This window comes from Megascapheus bottae, chromosome 24 (assembly GCF_031878675.1).
Source record: "Megascapheus bottae isolate mThoBot1 chromosome 24, mThoBot2.hap1, whole genome shotgun sequence".
NCBI lineage: Eukaryota > Metazoa > Chordata > Mammalia > Rodentia > Geomyidae > Megascapheus > Megascapheus bottae.
This window is the reverse complement of record NC_143532.1, coordinates 22,606,874-22,632,731: the sequence shown is the minus strand read 5'-3', so window position 1 is coordinate 22,632,731 and position 25,858 is coordinate 22,606,874. Positions and strand designations below refer to the sequence as shown.

At 37.6% G+C, this 25,858-nt stretch overlaps 1 protein-coding gene across 7 annotated transcripts in view; it reads left to right on the top strand.

Moving 5' to 3' along the window:
• Chd9 (chromodomain helicase DNA binding protein 9) overlaps nt 1–25,858 on the top strand; it is a 121,222-nt gene that overhangs the window by 11,969 nt on the left and 83,395 nt on the right. For 4 of the 7 annotated variants that reach the window (XM_090357647.1, XM_090357645.1, XM_090357646.1 and 1 more), the window contains exon 3: nt 18,554–18,885. In XM_090357647.1, coding sequence (XP_090213773.1) covers nt 18,554–18,885 — 332 coding nt within the window. Of the gene's footprint in view, nt 1–17,150; nt 17,419–17,694; nt 17,781–18,553; nt 18,886–25,858 lie in introns of those variants that run through there. The other 3 variants (XM_090357649.1, XM_090357648.1, XM_090357650.1) reach the window with 2 other exon arrangements.

The following is a 25,858-nucleotide window of genomic DNA, read 5'->3' as shown; positions in this document are numbered from 1 at the left end:
TTCAGCATTTTGTATAAGGGAAATGTATGTGAGAAAAAGCTCAGACCCTTTCACAAAAAAAGGCTGGAAATGTGGCTAAAGTGGTGAAGTACTTCCTAGCAAAATTGAGACTTTCAGTTAAAATCCTAGCAATCCTTTCTTTCTCTGCCACCGCCAACTCCAAAAAAGCAGAGTTCCTTCTATAGTCTATATAATCCATATCTGAGATTATGGTTATCTGGTTATTATGAAAAAAAGTGATCATGAAATTTTAAAATGAACTGAAACATAAATGTGTATATTAAATGTTAACATATATTTTAAGACTTTGAGATTGATCTATCATATATGTGGAATATACTATAAACACTTAAAGCTTCTGGTTATTGTTTAGCAAATAGAAAATATGTCATGTGTCAGTGGCTCAATTGTCTAATCCTACTCAGAAGACTGAGATCTCAGGATTGAGGTTCAAAGCCATCCTGGGCTAGAAATCTAGTCTAGGAGACTCTTATCTACAATTAACCACCAGAAAACTGCAGTTGGAGCTGTTTCTCAAAGTGGTTGAGCAAAAGAGCCGAGGGACAGTACCCAGGCCCTGAGTTTGAGCCCTACCACTGACAAAAAAAGAAAAAGAAAAAAAATACATTATGATATACTTACAACCAAGTACCAAGACATTTACTTTGGTACATTGTACACTCTCTATTTTTACCATATAATTAGTTTTGGTTAGATTTCAAGATTACATATAAAAGTTTTATGGCTTTTTCATTAATAAGGAAATTACTTGGTAGTTACATGAGTAAATAAAGAATGCATTAAAAGAATAAAAGAATACCATTTGAAGACATTCTCATTACTCCCAAACAAACCCCATTCTATTAATAGCCACTCTTTTTTCTTCTGTTACCCCAAAGCTCTAAGCAATCAGCAGTCTACTTTTTCTCTATTAGTTTGCTTATTATATTGGATAAATAAATAGAATCCTACAATATGTAGTTTTTTATGATAGATTTCTTTCACCATAATGTTTTCAAGGTTCATGTTGTAACATGTAATGGTATTTTGGTTTTGATTGTCAGATTTGATTCTATTGTATGGAGATGTATGTATATATGTGTATATATGTATGTGTGTATATGGTTTATCTTTGAACAAGTGAATATCTTTTCTATTCTGTGGGTGTTATGATTGATATAGGTAAGATTCATAAAGTTTTCATTTCTCTTGGGTTTATACTTAGGACTAGAATTACTGGGTCCTAAATCATAATTCCGTTTAACTTTCTGTGTGTCATCCAGTGCCTTCCACCATTTTTCATTTTACTACAAGTGAAGGGTTCCAGTTTCACCGTTCTTGCCCACTTGATTTTTGCATACAGGGTCTGTGCGCTGTCTCTGAGTTTCTCTCTTTCTTTCTTTCTTTCTTTCTTTCTTTCTTTCTTTCTTTCTTTCTTCCTTCCTTCCTTCCTTCCTTCCTTCCTTCCTTCCTTCCCTTCCCTTCCCTTCCCTTCCCTTCCCTTCCCTTCCCTTCCCTTCCCTTCCCTTCCCTTCCCTTCCCTTCCCTTCCCTTCCCTTCCCTTCCCTTCCCTTCCCTTCCCTTCCCTTCCCTTCCCTTCCCTTCCCTTCCCTTCCTTCCTTCCTTCCTTCCTTCCTTCCTTCCTTCCTTCCTTCCTTCCTTCCTTCCTTCCTTCCTTCCTTCCTTCCTTCCTTCCTTCCATTGGTTGTGGGGCTTGAACTCTAGGCTTGGGCACTGTCCCCGAGCTCTTCAGCTCAAGGCTGCCATCCTGTCCCTGGAGCCACAGCACCACTTTCAGTTTTCTATTGGTTATTTGGAGATAGGAGTCTCACAGACTTTAATGCCTGGCTGAACCTTGATGACCCTCAGATCTCAGCTTCTTGAGTAGCTAGGATGATAGGTGTGAGCTATGGCCCCCAGCGTGAGGTTGCTTTTTTTTTTTTTTTTTTTTTTTGTGGGTCATGAGGCTTGAACTCAGCCTGGGTGTTGCCCTAAGCCCTCAAGGCTACCACCCTGCCCCTGGGCATAGGTGTCCCTGAGCTCTTCAGCTCAAGGCTATGGCCCTGCCCTTAAGCCAAGCCCCATTTCCCATTTTCTAGAGGTTAATTGGAGATAAGAGTCTCTGGTTCTTTTGTGTTCAGTCTGGCTTTGAACCTTGATCCTCAAATCTCAGGCTCCTGAGTAGCTAGGATTACAGGTGTGAGCCATGGCACCCCGCCCAGCTTGAGTTTCTTTTACTCAAGGCTAGTGCTGTGCCACTTGAGCCACGGGCTCCATTTGTAGTTTTTTTGGTGATTAATAGGAGAAAAGAGTTTCAGGGACCTTCCTGCCTGAGGTGGCTTAGAACTTTAATCCTCAGATCTCAACCTTCTGAGTAGCTTTAAGATTGCAGATGTGTGAGCCACCAGCACCTGCTCAACGCTTCCTTTTACATATCTGTTTTATTGTTGCCATCTTATTAGTTGCATTATTGTATCTTTATTTTCATTTCCCTGATAGCTGATGATGCAAAGAATCTTCATTCATGGGCTTGGTAGCCATATATATATATCTTCACATTTAGAAATACCTATTTATTTATTTGTTTGTTTGTTTATTTGGTGCTGGGGACCAAACTCTGAACCTTATGTATGCTAAACAAGCATTCTACCCGAGAGTTAAATTTAACTCCAGTCCTCTTTTACCCATTTTGATTGTCTTTTTATAACTAAATTATAGGAATTCCTTTGTGTGTGTGTGTGTGAGTTTGAGACTTGAACTGGGGGCCTGGCTGCTGTTTTGAGCTCTTCAGCCCAAATCTAGTGTTCTACCACTTTGTCACAGCTCCACTTCTGTCTCTGGTGGTTAATTGGAGATAAGAGTCTCAGGGACTTTCCTGCTCAGGCTGGCTTTGAGTGAGCCATGTGCTCACATCTCATCCTCCTGAGTAGCCACCAGTGCCCAACGAGATAGGCTATTGTTTTGTTGAAGATGTTTTTCTGTCTCATATTTCCTTTTGTTTTTGTTCAATAATTTCAATTCATTATTGGTAACACTGTTTGCTTTATTTATTCACTTGGTGTTAATATACTGTCCTGGATAATTATGTTACATAATGCTAAAATAATGAAATATTTTGATAGCCTTTTTTCCAGAGGGGTTAATGCATTTGACTGTTATTTTTTTCCACCTCTTATAGGATGATAGGCAATAAAAACACATGTGTAATATTTATTTTTATACATTTTATGAATGTTATATTTTTTATATCCTTTTATTAAAATGCTCTTATGTATTCTAAAAGTTCTGTATTCAGTTGTGGTTGCCCGCTCATCCTATAGTCATAATTAAAACAGGTTACCACAGAACCAGCTAACTTCTAGTCTACCTTGGTCCTCAAAACTTATTCTTAGAGCCTGTTGGGACATTGCCAGCTAAAATGCTGATTACTGATAATAACCATTTACAATACCGCTTTCTGTCTGGAGTAGTACAGATAGGTAGGCAATAATGTAATATCTTATTCAAGTTACAAAATTATTTTGAACTGTCAAGGAAACAGAATGACCCGAGTCTTTATAATCTAATTCATTCAGTTTCATTTTCCATTTCTCTAGTGTACTGAAGCTCTTACAGTGAGTTTTGAATCTGTTTAACTTTATCATTATGCTTTAAGAAGTGGGAAATACAAGAAAACATCTCAGAATCTTATGTAATATTTTATCTTGCAACCTTTTGAAATTTAGCTTGTAAAATCTGCTATACACAGATTTTATTTTACTTCTTAGGCTTTTGCTAATATTTGTATTCCTGCTTTCAATATTTTCTTTCCTACATTGTAAAAATTAAAAATCTTTGAGAACACAATTCTAGGTATTCCTTGACTTTGATTAATATTGATGTGTTTCTTTCAAATATGTGATTATTTATTGTTTTGTTTCCTTTTCTCATAGATTAAGCATATTATATATAGTCTTATTTCTGCAGTAAGAAAGTCAGCTTTTTTGTGGACAGCATTCAGTCAGCTTTTTTATGGACAGCATTCAGTCACAGCTCTGTGTAGTAAGTTCTTTAATTTTTTTTTTTTTTTTTTTTTTTGCCAGTCCTGGGTCTTGAATTCAGGGCCTGGACACTATCTTTGGACACTTTTCGCTCAAGGTTAGTGCTCTGCCACTTAAGCCACAGCACCACTTCCAGCCTTTTCTGAGTTTGTGGTATTAAGGAATTGAATCTAGGGCTTCATGCATGCTAGGTAAGCTCTACCACTAGGCTTGCTCCTGGCATATGTAAGTTCTTAACAAATTCATCCTCTCTTTCTCTGTCTTTCTGTCTCTCCCTAGTCCTGGGACTTGAACTCAGGTTGTGGACAGTTGTCCCTGAGCTTCTTTTACTCAGAGTTAGCACTCAACTAGAGTCATAGCACCATTTCTGGCTTAATCTGCTTAATTGGTACTGAGGAGTCAAACTCAGGGCTTCATGCATGCTAGGAAAGAACTTTAAGCCACATTCCCAGCCCCTTAGCAGATTCACAATTAGATGTTGCCAGTAACAATAAGTTAACAAATTTCAGAAACTAGGTAGTATAATTTAATTATTTTTTTGTGGGTCATGGGGTTTGAACTCTGGGCCTAGACGCTGTCCCTGAGTTCTTCAGTTCGAGGCTACCACCCTATCCCTTGAGCCACAGCCTCACTTCCTGTTTCTAGTGGTTAATTGGAGATAAGAGTCTCATGGTCTTTAGTGCCCAGTGCCCCGGCTGGCTTTGAAATTCGATCCTCAGATCTCAGACTCCTGAGTACTTAGGATTACAGGTGTAAACCTGTATAATTTAATTTTAAAATAATTAAAACTAATAAGTGTTAAAATGGGCTAGTGAGGATAAAATTAATCTTGTTACATATACTTGGTAAGTATTAGAAAAATCAGTTTTCATTGAGGCACAGTTTTATTGAGGAAAAATAAATTGTACTTAAAAAAGGTAATTTGGTGAGTTTTGACAAGTAGATGTGCCTGTGTAATCATTACCACTATCAAATTATAAAACTGTAGCTTCGGATTCCCTAGCATCCCTTTTCTTGGGGCGGGGGGAGGGGGGGCAAACCTGGGGCATGACCTCAGAGCCTGAACATCATCCTTGGGCTTTTTAAAGGCTAGAGTTCTACCACTTGAGTCATAGCATCACTTCTGGCTTTCTCTGTGTATGTGGTACTGAGGAGTCCAACCCAGGGCTTTGTACATTCTAAGCAAGCACTCTACCACTAGGCCAAGCTCCTGTGTACCCCCCTCCTCCCCCAGTCCCTTTTCAAGCAATTTTTTTCTGATCTCCAGCAATCACTGATTTACTTGATGTCATGATAGCTTAATTTTGCTTATTTTTAGTTAAACAGATTTCGCTCTTGCTCAGCTTGCTTGCTTGGCTGGTAAAGTACCCTTGGAGCCATACCTCTACTCAGCCAGGTTCAGATTCCTCTGTATTCCATTTTTATGTACTTTGTTTTTTCTTTGAACGTACCTCTTTAAATTTTCTCATGTCATTTCATATGTTAGTGGTTCATTTCTACTTTCTTTCCCCCTCTTCAGTGGTGGGGCTTGAACTTTGGGCCTGGGTGCTGTCTGTCCCTTAGCTCTTCAACTCAAGGCTAACGCCCTACCCTTGAACCACAGTGCCACTTCTGGTTTTCTAGTGGTTAATGGCAGATAAGAGTCTCACAGACTTTAATGCCTGGGCTGGCTTTGAACAGCGATCCTTAGAAGTGAGCCACTGTGCCTGGCTTTCATTTCTACTTTCCATTTTTGAGATAAAATTCACAATAATAAAAAGTTAGCCATTGGGCTAGGAGTTTGGCCTAGTGGTAGAGTGCTTGCCTAGCATGCATGAAGACCCGGGTTCAATTCCTCGGTACCACATACACAGAAAAAAGCCGGAGATGGTGCTGAGGCTCAAGTGGTAGAGCCTTGAGAAAGTCCAAGGACAGTGCTCAGGCCCTGAACTCAAACCCAGGACTGGCAATCAATCAATAATAAATAAAATACAGTAAAAAAAAAAGTTAGCCATTTTCCTTCCTCCCATTTTCCTTCCGTCTCTTCCTCCACTCCACCCCCCTCATTGTGGGGCTTGAACTCAGGGCCTGGGCACTCTCCTCCTGCTCTTTAGCTCAGGCTTATACTCTTCTACTTTGAGCCACAGTGGCACTTCTAGTTCTCTGGTGGTTAATTGGAGATGAGAATCCCACAGATTTTCCTGCTGGGGCCAGCTTTGAACTACAATCCTCAGATCTCAGCTTCCTTAGTATCTAGATTACAGGCATAGCCACTGGCACCAGACTTTTCTTTCCTTTTATTCACGTACTGGGAACCAAACCCAGGGCCTCGCATAGTCGGGCAAGTAGTCTACCATTTCAAGCCCAAAGCCAGCCTTTTAAAGTGGAAGGCAGCTAAGTGCAGTGGCTCATACCTGTCATCCTAGCTACTTAGGAGGCTGAGATCTGAGGACTGAAGTTCAAAGCACTAAAGTACACAAGACTCCAATTAACCACCAGAAAACTGGAAGATGGGGCTGAGGCTCATGGGTAGGGTATTAGCCTTGAGCTGAAGGGCTCAGGGACACCACCCAGGTCCAGAGTTCAAACCCTATGACCCACCAAAAAAAATAGTTGAAAGACACATCCATACAAATGAGTAACTGCTTATACTAATCAAGGCAGTAATAGCATGCCTATAAATGTGCATTCCTACTAGTGTTCCATGAGAATTCCATGTGTTTCTTCCTCTCTAATCCTTGAGATTTCCAATCCTTTAAATTTATTCCTATTTGGTGTTTATGTGGGGGGGGGTAGGGGGAAGTGTTTTGCTGTGGATCAAACCCAGGCCCTGTGCTTCATTGTCCTTATTTTTATTGTTTTGTTTATGAGGTAGGATCTAGCTCTGTAGCTCAGACTTTGAATTCTGTTCTCTCACCTCTTTATTTCTCCCTCTCCCTCCCCCGCCTCTCTGTCTGTCTGTCTGTCTGTCTGTCTGTCTGTCTGTCTCTCTCTCTCTCTCTCTGTCTCTCTCTCCCCCTCCCTCCTTTCCTCCCCCCCCTTCCTTAACCTCTTGCCTTCTCTCTCTCTCTCCCTCTTCCCCGCTCTCTCCTCCTCCCTCCCTCCTCCTCCTGTCTATTTCTCCCTTTCCCTCCCCTCTCTCTGTCAGTCTTGGTGCTTGAACTCTGACCCTGGGTACTGTCTCTGAGCTCTTCAGCTTAAGGCTTTACCATACTGAGACACAGTTTTGGTTTTCAGGTGGTTTAACTATTTGATCAGATGCTTATTGATATAACTATGGATTTAATTTGTATTTTCCTGAGGGATAATGATGTTGTACATCTTTTAAGGAAGAAAAGTTGAAGTGGGAGGTAGAAATACCTTTCAGTCACATAGAAATATGCCAGTTTGGCAATTTTATGGGATTAAGGAGATCTGGCCACATATGACATGGAATTTTTTTTTAACTACAAAGGGCAGTTCAGCGTGTCAGTTTATTCCAAGGACTCTTGAAAGTAGATTATTCTGAAGTGTAGCTCAGTTGTTAAAATTAGTGAGTATTGCTGAAATCACTTGTATATCTGACTAGAATTTTGTGACTTTTCAAAGTAAAAGAAGAGGGCTGGGAGTTTCGCCTAGTGGTAGAGTGCTTGCCTAGCATACACAAAGATCTGGGTTCGATTCTTCAGTACCACATACATAGAAAAAAACAAACAAACCAGAAGTGGTGCTATGGCTCAAGTGATAAAGCACTAGCCTTGAGAAAATCCAAGGACAGTGCTCAGGCCCTAGCAAAAAAAAAAAAAAGTAGATGAATGAGAGTATAGCATCAAAATCTCAGAATAGACCTGTTTAGCCATTTACAGTCATAAAACAGGATTTGAGATTAGGGGAAAGGATATCAGGACACAAACCCAGATTTAGAGGCCATGTTTATTCATTTATGCTGAGATTGAACCCAAGAGCCTTGAACATGCTGGGAAAGTATCATTGATATTCACCCTAAGCCCTTGGCTTTGTTTCAGACAGTATTTTACTCACTCTTTATCTCAGATTGGCCTCAAACTGGTGATCTTCTTACCTGAGAAAACAGCAAGTGGGCTTTTTTGGAGAAAGGTCAATGTTGTATCACTTTTGTGTTATTATAACAAAACCCTTGACTTCAAGTAATTACAAAAGATAGTAGCTTAGATGGCTTACAGATCTGGAGGCTGTCCAAGGATAGGATGCTGGTATCTGTTTGGCATCTGAGGGAGAGCATTTTGCTGCATCACAACATGGCAGAGAGTGAGACCGAGCAAGCTTGCCAGAGAGAACTAATCCTATGAGAACCCATGAGTCCATGAATGGAATCATCCTTCATAACTGAATCATCTTCCAAATATCTGACTTCTCAAATGTCATTAACATGTGACTCTGGGGATTAATTTTTCTACTACATGAAATTTGGGTGACACATTTTAACTTTGGCACAAACTCTAAACAAGTAGAACAGAAATGTTTTCAGTAAAGTATAACCTAAAAATTTTAAAGTAGTTCAGTTACTGCTGGAATAAAAAGTAAAACAGGAGCTGGGAGTATGGCCTAGTCATAGAGTGCTTGCCTAGCATGCACAAAGACCTGGGTTCTGTTCCTTAATACCACATATACATGAAAAGCTGGAAGTGATGCTGTGACTCAAAGGGTAGAGCACTAGCCTTGAGAAACCCAAGGACAGTGCCCAGGCCCTGAGTTCAAGCCCAGAACTGACCAAAAAAATGAAAAAGTAAAACCTAGCTATGGCTCAAGTTGCAGAGCCCTGTCTTGGAGTCAAAAAAGCTCAGGGACAATGCCTAGACCCTGTGTTCAAGCCCCAGGACTAGCACTAGAAATAAAATAAAAAGTAAACAAGTATTTGAGAATAGGCGATTAAACTTGAGAGAGGTCATGATGACCATGTTATTCAGAAACAAAGACCTAAAATAAATACAGATTTAAACATTCTCTTTCAGTTTTCTCATTTGATTGTGGTTTTAAAATTTTTCCTTCCTCACACACCTCCTTTCATCATTATACTAATTAAGGTAATTACATTACATCAATATTAATAAAATTCAATAATATTCTTCTGGTTTTATTGTCATTGATGGTTGTAGGGTTTGAACTCTGGGTTTGGGTGCTGTCCCAGTGCTCTTTTGCTGAAGATTAGTGTTTTATCACTTTGAGCCACAGTACCACTTCTAGGTTTCTGTTGGTTAATTGGAGATAAGAGACTCAAAGACTTTCCTGCCAGGGCTAGCTTTGAACTGGGATTAACAGATTTCAGCCTCCTGGGTAACTAACTAGGATTACAAATGTGAGACATTAGCACCCCTCCCTCCCTCCCTCCCTCCTTCCTCTCCCTCCCTTCCCTCCCTTCCCTCCCTTCCTTCTGAAGTATAAGGTACATATAGGATACAGGTATGTATATATAGGTACGTAAGTGATCAGTTCACAAACTTTCAGATGGTGTACACCATATACACACCTTTATGACACTTCAAGAGTCTCATGGGGCCTCTTACCTAGCCATCATTAACCTAATGGTAATTACCATTCTGACATACAAATTCATAGAAAAGTTTTACGTGTTTGAACCTAAGCATGTGTTTTATATTTGTCGTATATCCAGGTGTAGAGGCTTTCTTTCCTTCCTTTTCTTTTGCCAGTCCCAGGGCTTGAACTCAGTGCCTGGGCACTGTTCCTGAGCTTCTTTCCACAAAGCCATTTCTACCTTTTTGGTTTATGTGGTACTGAGGAATTGAACCCAGGGCTTCAAGCATTCTACTAGTAGCCATATTCCCAGTATTTCAATCATTGAAGTGTGTGATTGTATTTTACTGTCTGTATAGTAAATTATGCCATGTTTAGCTTAATCTTTCACAACTGTACACATTTAGTATTGCATAGATTTCTTGGTTTAAGTTATAGCTTAGGTTTTGTTTCAATATTCACAGATTTTGATGCCAGTGTTAACTGGGATTGCATATCATCTGAGTCTTAGGGTGTTCTTTTAGGTTCAGAATTTGTTGACAGAATTTGTTGTATCTGTAGAAGGTATAGCAGCTTATTGATTCAGCTAGCAAAAAAGTATATCTGAGCTTACATCTCAGAGAAGGTGAAAGCACTCTGTCAGTTTTTTATTTTGAATTAATTGCAGTTCTCTTACAGTTGTAAGGAATATAGAACAATCCAGTTTTTAGTTTCCTCAATGAGAATCTAGAGTACATATATTGCAGTCGAGAAATTGAAGCTGGCACCGGTAGCTCATGCCTGTAATCCTAGCTACTCAGAGGCGCCCAACCAAAAAATTAAACTGATACCATCATCAATCCATCAGTTTTAGATTTCTTTACATTGTGTTTGTATTCTTTTTTTTTCCTTTCTTTCTTTTTTAATCAGCCATGGGGCTTGAACTCTGGGCCTGGGCACTGTCCCTGCAGCTCAAGGATATCATGCTACCACATTGAGACACAGCACCACTTCCAATTTTCTGGTGGTTAATTGGAGATGAGTCTCACAGACTTTGGTGTCCAGGCTGGCTTTGAACCACGATTCTCAGATTCATCTTCCAGTTCTATTATTGTGAAGATGTAGCCTAATTTCATCATCAAGGTTCCTGGTGATGTGCTATGATAGCTATAACCTCCTCTCTTACCCCTGAGTTTTGGCAAGCACTAATCTGTTAATCTCTTAGAGTTTTGGCATTTTAAGAATGTTTATATCCAAGTGCCTCTGGCATACACCTATAACCCTAGCTTCTCAAGAGGCTGAGATCTGAGGATTATATTTTAAAGCCATCCTATGCAAGAAGATCTATGAGATACTTATAGTAACATCTGGAGGGTTGAGTATCAAAGCCAGTTTGTGCAAGATGATCTAGCCTCAATTGCAGGGAGCTGCTGGATTTTGTGGTGCAGGTTCTGAGGCTTTAACTTAGGCCCTAGTGCTGTCGCTGAGCTTTTTTCCCTGAAGACTAGCACTCTATCATTTGAGCCACAGCTCCATTTCTGGCTGTTCACAGGCTCCCAGGTGTGATCAACAGATCTCATCAGTATCCTGAGTAGCTAGTGTTGCAGTTGAGAGGCACTGGTAAGTGCCACCTTTTTTTTTTTTTTTTTTTTTGGTGTGTGTGTATGGTGGGTGGGGGGATACAAGGCCTCACTTCAAACAGGCTTTGAATAGTCCTCCTACCTTCCTATCTAAGTGTGTGTCACCATACCCAGCTACAATTTCATAGCACATTTGAAATTCTGTTTGCTTTCTTTCACCAGTAAGGAGCTAAAGTTCTTTAGTATCTATTATTATTATTATTATTTTGCCAGTCCTGGGGCTTGAACTCAGCTCACTATTGTTGAGCTTTCTCAAGGTGAGAGCTCTACCACTTGAGTCACAGTACCACTTCAGCTTTTTCTGTGTATGTGGTACATAGGAATCAATCCCAAGGCTTTGTGTGTGTTAGGCAAGCCTCCTTGTCCTTCCCTAGTATTTTTACCTGTACTTCTGTTAATGTTTATTTAATATTTGAATAGTATTGTATGTGCATGTCCATTTATAGATTAAATCTTGTAAGTTTTTTTCCTTTTACCATCATCCTCCTTTTTTGGGGGGGTACATTATCAATTGCAAATCAGGCTAAATTAAGAACTGATTATGGAGTTACTAAAGAGACATAAAGCTGAAATGAAACATTAGCAAGGAGTCAGGAGATAAGCCAGATGGCACTAATTCACAGATTTAAACTGGGACTCTTTAACGAGAGGTTTAGAGCAAGCTGAAGGAAAGGATCTGATTGATAAATTTTGGAAAGGTTCAGTTAACATGCTTAAATTTTTTTCCCCCATTCTAAAGAGAAACAGCATGGTTCTACCAGTTCAGACCTACCATTATTTTTTAAACATAGTATGGAAGCTTGTATAGTAATGCTCAAAGAAACAGCTGGTTTTTTTTTGTTGTTTTTTTTGTTTTTTGCCAGTCCTGGGCTTGAGCTCAGGGCATGAGCACTGTCCTTGGACTTTATCAAGGATAGAGCTCTACCACTTGAGCCTCAGCACCATTTCCTGCTTTTTTCTATGTATGTGGTACCGAGGAATTGAACCCGGGTCTTCGTGCATGCTAGGCAAGCACTGTACCACTAGGCCAAACTCTCGGCCCCAAGAAACAGCTTTTTGTATTAGAGGTAAATAATAGACTGAATCCAATATTTATGAGAAAATAGTGAAGTTAGTCTTATTATTTATTATTTTATTTATTTTTTATGTCTGTCCATGAGACTTTTGTCAGGCACTGTCACTGAGCTCTTCAGCTCAAGGCTACTGCCTATACCTTGAGCCACAGCGCCACTTCCAGTTTTCTGGTTAGAGATAAGAGTCTTATGGACTTTAGTGTCTGGGCGATCCTCAGATCTCAGTCTCCTGAGTAGCTAGGATTATAGGCGTGAGCCACCTTACCCGGCTATTTGATGTTTTTAAAATGTAATTTTGGGTACTGAGGAAGCACTGAAAAGTGATACAAACTACTGTAATAATATGATAAAAAGTTAGAGTTGGCATGTTCAGGTCATTATAGAAACAAGGTTCACATATTTGGGTTCATCAGTCTTATAAATATGCTTTTTTCTTTTTAAATTTTGCTTATATTAATATGAGTCTTAAAATACCTTTCAATCGATAGCTCTTTCTTTGTTTTGTTCCTAATAATTTTCTTGAGAAGAAATTGAATCATTTTTCCTGTACAGTTTCCCACTTTCTGGACTCTTAATTTTATTTTTATTTTCTTGATTGCATCTGAATTTTTGCTAGTTGATTAAATCATGTCCTTTTCTCCTTGTTTCTTACAAATTAGATAAGTTTTTATATTTTTCAAGAACAACATTTTAGAGTGCTTAGATATCTATTTAGAACAACTAATCTGGATTGCATGTTGATTAATTTATACTGTTCTTAAAAGTATTAATTACTATATCTATAGAAAAAGATTTGAATATCTGGCTAGAGACAGGTACTCACACCTGTAGTCCTAGATATTTGAAAGGCAGCGATTGGGAGAATCAAGGGAGCCTGGACAGAAATGTTCCAGTGATCCCATCTCAATAAATAGCTGAGCAAGGCTATACTCAACTCCAGCAATGTGGGAGGCTAAAATCAGGTGGACGGTGGTTCAAGCTGAACCAGTCAAAAAAGGAGACCCTATTTCCAAAATAACCAGAGCAAAAAGGGCCCAGCAGTGTGGCTCAAATGGTTAATAATGCTGCAGTGAACATGATTGTGGTGGTAGCTTTAATATGGCATTGTTTGTAGTCGTTTGGGTAAATGCCCAAAAGTGGGATTACTGAGTCATATGGTAGGGTTTTATATATTTTTGTTTGTTTTTTGTTTTGCTTTTGGCCAGTCCTGGGCTTAAGCTCAGGGCCTGAGCACTGTCCTTGGATTTTTCTCAAGGCTAGAGCTCTCAGCCTCACTTGAGCCTCAGCACCACTTCCGGCTTTTTCTAAGTATCTGCTACCAAGGAATCGAACCCGGGTCTTCGTGCATGCTAGGCAAGTACTCTACCACTAGGCCAAACTCCCAGCCCAGGTTTTATATTTTTTAATTAAAAAATTTTATTTTTGCCAGGCACAGTGGCTCACGCCTGTAATCTCTAGAAAATGGGAAGTGGGGCTGTGGCTCAAGGATAGAATGGTTGCCTTGAGTTGAAGAGCTGGGACAGCTCCCAGGCCAGAGTTCAAGCCCCATGACCAAAAAAACAAAAACAAGAACATAAAACAAAATTGTGGTATAGTGTTGGAACCCAGAATGTCAAGCTTCATATGCTGTGTCACTGAGCTACATTCTCAGACAAACTGTAGTCTTCCTTCCTTCTCCCTTTCCCTTTTAATTTATCAAAGGCTGGAACTAGACCTCAGTATTTGATGTTTTCATGCATTAGCTAGTGCTCTACACCTGAGCCAAGCCTCCAGCTCCATAGTCCTTTTAACTAAAAAATTTCTATATTTGCTTTTCTTGCAACTACTTCTTGTTTTCCTTTGTCAGCTCCTCTTCATCTACTTATGAGCTCTTTAAACTTGGACTTGGTGTGTTTAGGTCATTTAACTAATCAAGAGTGTGCGTGCGTGCAGGTTTGGGGAGTGGAACTCGGTGTGGGGGTTGTAACTGAGCTTTTGGCTTGAAACTCGGCCTGGGAGCTGTAACTGAGCTTTTCTGATCAAAGCTAGTGCTCTTACCTGTTGAGCCTTAGCTCTATTTCCAGCATTTTTGTGGTTAATTGGGGATAAGAGTCTCATGGCTGGCTTCTACCTGCAATTCTCAGAACTCAGTGTTCAGAGTAGCTAGGATTACAGGATTGAAACATATGTACTTGGCTTTTGTTATTCTGTATTGCAGGAAATTTCTGCCTCTCCCCCCCTACATAGTCCTAGAGATTAAACCCAAATTTAGAGTCTTGCATAGGAAGGAGAGCTTTACCACAGAGTTACATTCTCAACTATCATGCTTGCTCGTGTTTTGCTCTATTTTATACTCTTTGGAAGCTCTGTTCATATAGTCTCTCAGGCTTAAAACCTGAGAGTGCCCTCAAAAATTTTGGAAACCCCAAGACATGTGAAAGGGTATCAATGTATGTGAATTAATGCACCTTCTATCTGGCAAATATCATGTAACCCTTTTACTAATTACAATAAAAAAATTTAAAAAAAATTTGGAAACCATTTAGCTATAATGCCGTTATATATGTTTTTAAAATTTTTTTGTTCCGATTTTTATTTTTTGAGGAATTGTATTTGTTTAGTACTAGAAATCTTTTATTCTTTCATACTGTTTTTAAAATAGTATGAGGAACTTCATACTGTTTTTAAAACAGTAGAGGAACTCTACTTTTTGCATCTCTTAATAGATGTGTAGTCATGTGATTCCTCTCTCCTGCTTTGGAAATGATAGTTTCTACTCATGTCCACACAGTAGTGATGCAATAACTTTGCTTATTTATTATGTGCAGTTAAAGTTTTGAAATAGATAAATTCCCCAATGTGGTTGAGTGAATAATTTCACCTAGAAAAGAAACATTTCCATTTTAAAACATCTCAGTTTTAGCCCAGATCTCCTTCCTGTTTTGCCTCATTAGGGAAAATCATGGTATTAAAGCTTTCTAATTCTTTAAAATGTATGAAGTACATTCATAAGGTTACATAGCTTATCCTTTTACATTTTGCTTTATTTCATTTTTTAGTTGCTAGTTTGGACCCGTAACATCACAGCTTGTTATTAGAATATTGACTAATTTGAGAATACATTAATAGTATAGAAATTGAGTTTGCCCAATACAGAAACATGGTATGTAAAGATTTCCACATTTTTCTCATAGTTGCTCTCAAATCTCACATCATATATTCTGATTTGCTATGATTTCTTCTCATTTTTGAATACTTACATATAAGTCTCACAGACTCTCTGTTCAAACCCAGCTGATTTGAACAGAGATCCTCAGATCTAACCCTCAAATAGCTAGGATTAAGATGAGCACCTTGCCTGGCTATTATCATTACTATTACTTATTCATGATTAAATTAGTTGATACATTTAAAATTTTTAGAATAATGTTTGACACTTAGGAAGTACTAAATTTTTGTTATCTCTTCTCAATGTTAGCTTTCCATTAGTGATTTTTTTTAAATTTTTTTTTAATTTTTTTTTTATTTTTGCCAGTCCTGGGCTTGAGCTCAGATCCTGGGCTTGAGCTCAGGGCCTGAGCACTATCCTTGGGTTTTCTCAAGGATAGAACCCTATCACTTGAGCCGTAACACCACTTCTGGATTTTTCTATGTATGTGGTACGGAGGAACTGTACATGCTAGGCAAGCACTCTACCACTAGGCCAAACTCCCCATTAGTGATTTTTAATATCTCAGTTCGATTTTTTTTTTTTCAGTTGGTCGTAGGGTTTGAACTCTGGGCCTGAGCATTGTCCCTGAGCTCTTCAGCTCGAGGCTAGTGCTCTACCACTTGAACCACAGCACCACTTCTGGTTTTCTAGTGGTTAATTGTAGATAAGACTCCACAGGCTTTTGTGCCTAGGCTAGCTTTGAACTGAGATCTTCAGGTCTTAGCCTCCTCAGTAGCTAGGATTACAGGTGTGAACCACCCCTGCTTGGCTCAGATTGATTTTTATAGAATACCATTCACATGGTGTTTTCTGTTTTATGACGTTTGGCACCCAAAAGGAAAACAGAACAAACAAACAAACAAACAAATAGTGAGCTTTGATAATGCTATCAGGGAATTAGCCAGGGACAATTGGGAAAAGATGACATTAATGAAAAAAAATAAACATGATTTTGATGCAGTTAAATTTCATTTCAGCTAACTAAAGGCATTGTTTGCTAAAATAATTTCATTTTTTAATAGAAAGAAAAGTTGTAGCATGACTAGATAGCTATTTGTTTCTATTTAAAAAAAAAACCCCTAGAATTTTATATTAAAAACATAGCAGTTAAGACAGAATACAAAATGTAAAAGTGAAAAAGATTTTTGTTTTTTTTTTGTTATGAAAATAAATGTATTCATGCATCTAAACATAAGGAAAAGTTTCTGTTTTTTCTCATTTTTCTATTTTTGGAACAACACTTAGCTTTTTGTTACGGGAATCATAAGAGACTTTATCCAGCTTCACAAAAGCTCAATTTTTAATTGTTCATTTGAAGTTCTAGTCATCAGCTAATTCAGCATTTTAAATATTTTATATACAGTTTGGTGGAGAAAGCATTTTTCTTCAATGATTGTTACATCAGATTTTTAAAGAATAAGCAGTAGCTACATTGAAGTCATTTCATCACTGTTTCAGTTTCCAGATGATTTCCTAAAATAGGATTTTTATGCATTTTTTTGAAAAACTTTATATGGAAAATGGCAAAGTGAGAGTTAATGTGTTACATGAAGGGAAGAACAGTCCATTGGGGGTTAAATTGCAGAGTCTAATGGAATAATAACTGGTAGCACCATCTGCTGGCCTACTTCCGCAGAAGGAGTCAGTATTTTTAACGACATCTCTAATATTCATGCTGATGCATTTTGATGCTTTGTGCATTCATTTCTTTCTGTGCTTTGTTGGAATCTGGCTATCTGCTTACAGCTATTGAGGAAACTCAGCTTTTTAGGAGCGTTTACAGCCTTTATCATACCTAAACAGGATGAACAGTAGATATAAACTTGCCAAGGCAGGAATGTGTTGATAAATCAAAATGTGTATTTGTGGAGGGTTGTGCATCTCTTGGTTGCAGCTTGCAAAATAGGCCATTTAGGAATCTTCTTTCAATGCTTTTTTCTTGAGCACTGCCTGGGGTGGTGAAAAAGCAGAGGGCAAGCCTTTGTCTGACGCCAAAAATGTCTTCAGTGAAGAGGCCAAGAGGAAGGGTAAGTGAAAGCCTGAATGAGTGGGAGGAGGAGGGGTTCTTTGGGCTAAAAGGCTAATGGGATTGAATAACCTTCCTTATTACTGGCTGCTGCTGCGGGAGTCGTACTGCATCGCCATCTTGAGCTTGTTGCTGTTTTCTCGAGTCTTGGTTATTTGTTATAGCCTATAGGCCTTGAGGTGGCATTTTAGCGAATCATTCTAAGCCTTCTGTCCTTTCCCAGTGCTGCAGCACTGCTATGAAACCTTTAATGAAGCAGATATAGAAAAGGTATCCAGTGAAGCACACTGGAATCAGCATGAAAATGTGTTTGGAAATTCCTGATGTTTTTTTTCTGTGCTATAGTCAGAGGCATGTTTACCGGTAAGAACATAACAAAACTGTGATCTAAGTATATGTGGATGAATGTGTGTTTGAAGAGGAAATTCTTTTTAAAATGGTCTTGATCTGCTTCCTGTGATATGCTGAAATATTAATAATTATAATAATATAAAACAAAAGAGGTTATTTTCCAAATTGCTTAAGCAAAATGTGATATAGAAAACAAAAAAAAATTTCACATTTAACTCTTTCATGGGTAAACTAAAACTTTATCTAATTTTAAGTATGAGAATGTCTGTTTACTAACTAGCTATGTTGGTGAGTTAAAATGATTTAAGTTATTTCAAATTCCTTTCCTTTTATTAGAGTGGAAGCTTTATTTTCCTAAAAAACCATAATAATATCTGTTAGGATAGTGATTCTGAGGTAAAACTGCTATTTTAAATTTACTAATGATTTTTAGAGTTTTGGAGTAAAGAGGAAACAAAAGACTTATTCTAAAATATCTGTATAATAAAATTTAAAGCAAGTATATTTTCAAGACAAAGTCTAAATAAGCTAACCCAGAATGCTGTGAATATATCATTGAGTCTATATCTTTCTTTAACCTTCATTTTCAACATAGCTGTTTATATTTAATACTAATTTCTTCATATTCAGAATGTATGTCTTAAAATGTATTTGTAGTACACATATAGTTGTTCATACAATTTTACTTTTTGAAACTGAATTTTAAATTTGTAGATATTTATTTCAGGTTTTTTTTTCAATATACTTTTGTGGATTCTATAAAAAAAATATTTTGATTTTCCTAGCCTCCATCTTCCAAGAAGAGTGATGGTTCTGGGACATATACTAAGTTGCAGAATACCCAGGTGAGGGTCATGTCTGAGAAGAAGCAGAGAAAAAAAGTGGAATCAGAAAGCAAGCAAGAAAAGGCTAATCGTATAATATCAGAGGCCATAGCAAGAGCAAAGGAGCGTGGGGAGCGCAATATTCCACGGGTAATGAGTCCTGAAAACTTTCCTAGTGCTTCAGTTGAAGGAAAAGAGGAAAAGAAAGGTAGAAGGATGAAATCTAAACCAAAGGACAAAGACAGCAGAAAAACAAAAACCTGTTCTAAATTAAAAGAGAAGACAAAAATTGGGTAAGTTGATTATTAATTTCATTTAAAATTTATACTAATTTTAAGTGCAACTTGTATAACCTACTTTTGATTTGAGTATGATATTTTCTTCAGCATTAGAGTTTCTTCAGCATTAGAGTTAGATGGCATGTCTCATTTTCTTTTCCAATAATTAAGGGAAACTCTTGGAACTCCTAAATTTTACTATTCTGTGAATTCAAAATTTAAGACAGTAGTTTTTAGAAAGACTACTAAACGGAAAAAAGAAAATCTATGCTGTTATACCAGTTCCAAATTTACATTCTTTCCAAGACATGAATGGAAATTCTTTCATAAGATTTCTTTAGTTTTTAGTCATACTATACCTACCAGGGCATATAATTGTTTAGGAATATAAAATATAGTATTTTCCAATCCCAATAATTCAACAATTGCTGAATAGTTGAACAGTAACACTAAGGAGCTCTAGGTATTTACTGATTTACTTCCACACAATCTCTAATTTACTTTATATAATAAAGCGGCCAGGTAAGGACTAATGCTCCACGAGAATTACAAGGTCAAGGACTTGTTCCATGAGGACACATTAATTCTTTTTGCTTATTTGAGTTTTTTTGTTTGTTTGTTTTTATTTTTCAGGGATCAAATCCAAGCAAGGCCTTGTGTCTGCTAGGCAAGTTCTCTGCCTGAGCCACACTGCTGATCCAATCCTCTGTGTTTTTATTTGCTTGTTTAACATATTTTGAAAGCATAAAATATAGTAGTAATTATTTGCTTTATATGTGTGCTTGTTTTGCATAACTCAAGGCCAACATGTTGTAGTTTAAAAATAGTTTAGAATTGTTTTTGCAGTATTACCTAGTTATTTGATGATCTTTGGAATTTTATATAATTTTATGAAGCAAATTTTATAATTTTATATAAAGCTGATGTGTTTTCTTTTGCCACAAAAAGCATATCATAAAGAACACCCTTGTTAAGATAGTTTTCATTTGCTCAAGAAATTATTACTAAATTTAATTATTTAGTTTGCTTCCATTCAATCCAAACCATAACATAGTATGATCTTTCTTGTTTCAGTAAACCAATAAGTAATACTATAGTTGATTTTGTACTTTATTTGCAGAAGCTAAAGCAAAATTTGAAAGTTAGATTTTCACTTTTTTTTAACATTTTAATTCTCTAAATTGTTATTATAAGCATGATATACAGGGGGTTACATTTTTGTAACCCTCTTATTATCCCCTTATTACCTCAGGTAATAAGTACATTTCTTTTGGTACAGTGTCACCCCTTTCTTTGTTTGCTCCCAGTTTTCCCCCTTCTGTTCAGGTTTATTTTTTAAAAGATTTTGGTATAAAAGGTTTTTTTTTTTTTTTTTTTTTTTTTGCCAGTCCTTGGGACTGAACTCAGGGCCTGAGCACTGTCCTTGGGCTTTCCTCAAGGCTGGTGCTCTACTGCTTGAGCCATAACACCACTTCTCGCTTTTCTACATATGTGGTATTGAGGAATTGAACCCAAGTGTTTGTGCATGCTAGGCAAGCACTGTACCACTAGGCCAAACTCGGCCCCAATGAAACTATTTTTTGTAAAGTATATATATAGTTTTAATTTAGGAAACATATTTAATCCTTTACTCTGTTAAAAGTTAACTATAGTAAATGTTTTCCAATTTTAACTTGTTCAGATAAACAGTTCAGTATAGTATTTAGGAGGATAAAACTTTGAATAAGTTTTGGTAAATATAAAAAGTATAGCAGCAATTACTCTAAATTTAAGAAGAGGACGCAAAGGCAGCTATAGACAATATCAGCAGTAAATCTAAGAATGTATAAAAGGAAAATATAAATTAAGTTACATAAAAACAGATTTTTATCTACCTGGTGAATATAATGTAACTCTTCTATTAATTACAATAAAATATATTTAAAAAACAGATTTTTCTTTTTAAAAATGTAAACTAATATGAATGGGAATTGTAGCATTGAAGTGGAATATTGACTAATTTTTTGTTATATTTTTGTCTTTTTTTTTTCTTTCTTTCTTTTGCCAGTTCTGGGGTAACTCAGAGCTAGGCACTGTCCTTGAACTTCTTTTACTCGGAGCTAGTACTCTACCACTGTGCCACAGTGCCACGTCCAGGTTTTTCTGGTTATGTGGTACTGAGGAATCAAACCCAGAGCTTCATGTAGGCTAGGCAAGCACTCTACCACTAAACCATTCCCAGCCCTAAGTTGTATTTTTGTTGAAGTACATTCATTATTTACTTTATTTATTTTTTTTCTCTGAGACAAAGTCTACATAGGCAGTCCTGGTTAGTCTCAAATATACTATCCTTGTGTCTCATGCCTCCTAGTACTAGGAATACAGATGCAGTAAGTTTTAACTTTGCACAGTATTGGTCAGTTTAGTACTTTGGGTTTTTTTTTTCAAGGTGTCAGTCTCAATATCACGTGTTTTTAGAGAGCATTGTACCAGACATTTTGTTTTGTTTTGTGCTGGTACTTGAGGCTTGAGAGTTTTGGGTGCCCTTTAGCTTTCTTTGCTCACATCCAATGCTGTATTGAGCCACAGCTACGTTTCCAGCTTTTTTGAAGATGAGAGTCTCAAAGCTTTCCTGCCTGAACTGAATTCAAACCACAGTTCCCAGATGTCAGACTCCTGAGTATCTAGGATTACAGGTGTGAGATACCTGCATACTGTTTGAAAATATGTTTTGTTAAAATATATGGCAAGGTACTGAATAGTGGCTACAAACAAAAACATGAAAGTTGAGACTTGTGGGAGAGGGTTGTAGAAGTAGTTTTGTATATGATAGTGAAGTATTTCTACCTCTGAGAAATATCCCCAACTGTAAGCTTTTTTGATAAGAGGAATTTGTAAGTTACAGGTAAATAAAATGATGATAATCTTCACCCAAGAACAAGAATGATGCTAGAGACAAAAAGAATTAGTATAAGTGAAATTTTTATGGAATGCAAAGTTCCGATGTCAGTTGATTGTAATATCTCATTACTGAGCTAACACATACTTACTGGTAAGGTATTAATAACTATTCTTTATCATTTTGAATTTGGTGAGTTTTTATTTTATTGTTATTATTTTTTTGCTGGGCTAGGGCTTGAATCAGGACCTGAGCTCTGTTCATTAACTGTTTTCACTCAAGGCTAGTGCTCTACCATTTGAGCCACAGCTTCATTTCCAGCTTTTTGATGGTTAATTGCAGGTGAAGGCTCATGGACTTTCTTGCTCAGGCTGACCAAACCACCTTTCTTCAGTCTCAGCCTACTGAGTAGCTATTATTATGGGCATATAAAGTACCAGAGCTCTCCTGAGTTAGTAACATTCAAAACAAATAAAATACCTGGAATTGCTTTGAAAGTATTAGCTATAAGAACATAAGTAGCATCTAGCTATTAAGGAAAAAGCTAAATCCAGAAGCTATGTACTGTGGGTTTTTTTGTTGTTGTTGTTGTTGTTGGTTGTGGGATTTGAACTCGGCCTTGTCCCTAAGTGCTTCAGCTCAAGGTCACCGTCCTACCCCTTGAGCCAAGGCACCACTTCTAGTTTTCTGGTGGTTAAGAGTCTCACAGACTTTAGTGCCCAAGGCTGGCTTTGAACTGTGATCCTCAGATCTCAGCCTGCTGAGTAGCTAGGGTCACATGCATGAATCACCACACCCAGCTGTTTGGTTTGGTCAGTCTTGGGACTTGATCTCTGGGCCTGGGTGCTGTCCCTTAGCTCCTTTGCTTAAGAGTGGAGCTCCACCATTTTGAACTACAGCCTACTTTGGGTTTTCTGATGGTTAGTTAAGCATAAGAGCCTCATGTACTTTCTTGCATGGCCTGGCTTTGAACCATGATCCTAAGATCTCAGCCTCCTGATTATCTAGGGTTACAGGCATGAGCCATCAGCACCTGGCTCCCTGTACTGTCTTCCTTTATTTTTTATTTATTTTTATTTATTTATTTATTTATTTATTTATTTATTTATTTATTTTTGCCATTTCTGGGGCTTGAACTCAGGGCCTGAGCACTGTCCTTGGACTTTCTCAGGGATAGACTCTACCACTTGAGCCACAGCATCACTTCTGACTTTTTCTATGTATGTGCTACCGAGGAATCGAACCCAGGCCTTCATGCATGCTAGGCAAGCACTCTAAACCAAACTTCTGGCCACTGCTGCCACCGCTGCCTCTTCTTCCTCTTCCTTCCTCCTCCTCCCTCCTCCTTCTTCCTTTCTCCCTCCTCTTCCTCTTCCTCCTCCCTAGATATATTCCCGCCCCCTCCTTTCCTTTTTTGTTGACCAGTCCTGGGTCTTGAACTCAGTGCCTGGGCTCTGTTCTGAGCCTCTCTGTGCCCAAGGCTAGCACTCTACCACTTGGCTGTTTGTGTTTATGTGGTACTGAGGAATTGAACGCAGGGCTTCATGCTTGCTAGGGAAGCATTTTACCACTAAGCCACATTCCCAGCCCTCGATTTTCTTTCAGAAACTTTTGTTCCAAAATAAATTTCATTTAAAAGCAAATGGTGGCATGGTGGCCCTCCTGCTAATTTGTTGATAGTGGTCTTTTTGTGGTGCTGGGGATGAGAGCTAGAGCCTAATCTATGTATGCATATTGAACAAGTACTTTCTCAGCTGTACTCCTAGTCCAACAATAATACAAGGTACCTTTGATATATTTAAGAATTACTGCATTAACTAAAATAATGAATTCTTTAAAAAGTAGCTTGCTTTTCCAATATAGCAAATTACTTCATTAATACATATTTTTACATGTCTCCTTATTCATAAACTAAAATTGCATTTGGGAAAATTAGGTAAATTTTGTTTGAAATGGGTCTGGAATTTGACTAAGCTTGCCTGTGTCATTTGGCAGGGTATGAGTTGAAATGGAAATGCCAGAAACAAAATGAAGGGTGAATGTAGGACTGGTAATCAGCTTTATTAATTGACATTTTTAATGATTTTTACAGCCAGGTTAGGGTTTCTTTCTTTCTTTCTTTCTTTCTTTCTTTCTTTCTTTCTTTCTTTCTTTCTTTTTCTTTTTCCTTTTGCTACTGTTGGGCTTGAGCTCAGGGCCTGAGCACTGTCCTTAGGGTTTCTCAAGGCTAGCACTTTACTACTTGAGCCACAGCACCACTTCTGGTGCTTCTATATATGTACTATATATGTAGTACTGAGGAATCAAACCTGGGTCTCGTGCATGCTAGGCAAGTACTCTATGACTAGGCCAAACACCCAGCCCCCAAGTTATGTTTTTTAATGCCCAAGAAATTATTTAAGTAATACTGAATACAAAATATATGGTTTGTTGATGGAAAGAATGAATAGAATGACGATGACACTAAATAATAGAATTTTATTTATTATTATTACTATTATTATTATTATTATTATTATTATTATTATTATTTGCCAGTCCTGGTTGAATTCAGGGCCTGCGCACTGTCCTTGATCTTTCTCTTAAGGCTAGAGTTCTATCACTTGAGTCACAGTACCACTTTTCTATGTATGTGATACCTGAAGAATCAAACCTAGGTCTTCGTGCATGCTCGGCAAGCACTCTACCACTAGGCTAAACTCCTGGCCCTGATTTTTTTTTTTTTTTTTTTTTTTTAAATCAGTCGTGGGGCTTGATCTCTCAGCCTGGGCATTGTCCCTGAGCTCTTACAGTGGTGTTGTACCAATTGAGCCACAGCACCTATGATCCTTACATCTTAGTTTCTTGTGTATCTAGGATTACAGTCATGAGCGACCAGCACCTGGCCTCAATGAATCTCGATCAGAGAAATTTTCGTTTATGAAATAGTATTTTTAAGAATTAAAATTAAGCCATGATGATATGAGTCTCAAGGACTTTTGTGTTTGGGCTGGCTTTGAACAAAGTTAATTTTTCCTCTTTTTTTTGGGGGGGGGCAGTTCTGGGGCTTGAACTCAGGGCCTGGCACTGGCCTTGGACTTTCTCAAGGCTAGAGCTCTACCACTTGAGCCACAGCACCACTTCTGGCTTTTTCTATGTATGTGGTGCCAAGGAATGGAACCCAGGTCTTTGTGCATGCTAGGCAAGCACTGTACAACTAGCCCAAAGTCTTGGACCAACTCCTTTTTTTCTTTTCCTCTCACTTAGGCCGTTCTTAACCTTGAAATTCTCCTGCCTCATCCTCCTCTCAAGTGCTGTATTGCAGGGTTATGCTACCAGGCCCACTGCAAATTGCTTGTATTAATTACAACAAATAGACTAATTGAGTAAGATTCATTGTCCAAGTATTGCAGTCAGAAAATCAAAGGGGGCAATTACTGACTGACATAGTGTTGTATGAAGCTTATTACACAGAATCTACTAGTAAAGATTAAGATTAGTGGATCAATTACACTTACAAATCAAATATAGATATGTCAAGTATAAACAGTAGACTTTTCTAGTGTCTATACTTACTAAGTGAATTAACATTTCAAATTTACACCTTAGTTTCAAATTCCTCTGTTCTGTTAGAAATAAAGTCTGTGTTTTTCTTTCCTTAAAATGGTTGTTATCATTGGCCAATATTGTTAGTAGATGACAGTAATGTTTTTCCAAAACAAAGCTTATGTAAGGCCTTTATTTCTTGGTGACTATTTCCCTGTAGGATTAACAAACTCTTTTGAAAAGTGCAATGAAATTTCATTGTTACAATAATATTTATTGTACAGTAAAATTAATACAGTAAATTTTTGTCTGATGGAAAAATAGGATGTTCTTTGGTTAATAGATATTTTGCTAATTGATTTTACTTTTACAATTATTGTCTTATTGTGCAAGTAGTAGAGACTCTTTGGTTGCTAAAGGTAAACTTTACTATTAATAATTTCCTCAAAGGTAATGCTATTTCATCTTTTTCTATTCATTAGACTGTTATATTAAATATTTGTTGACTAGCTACAGTCACTTTGTTTTCAAATCATGTAATTTTATAAAGAAACTGTAATCAAGTAATAAAACTACATTTTTTTT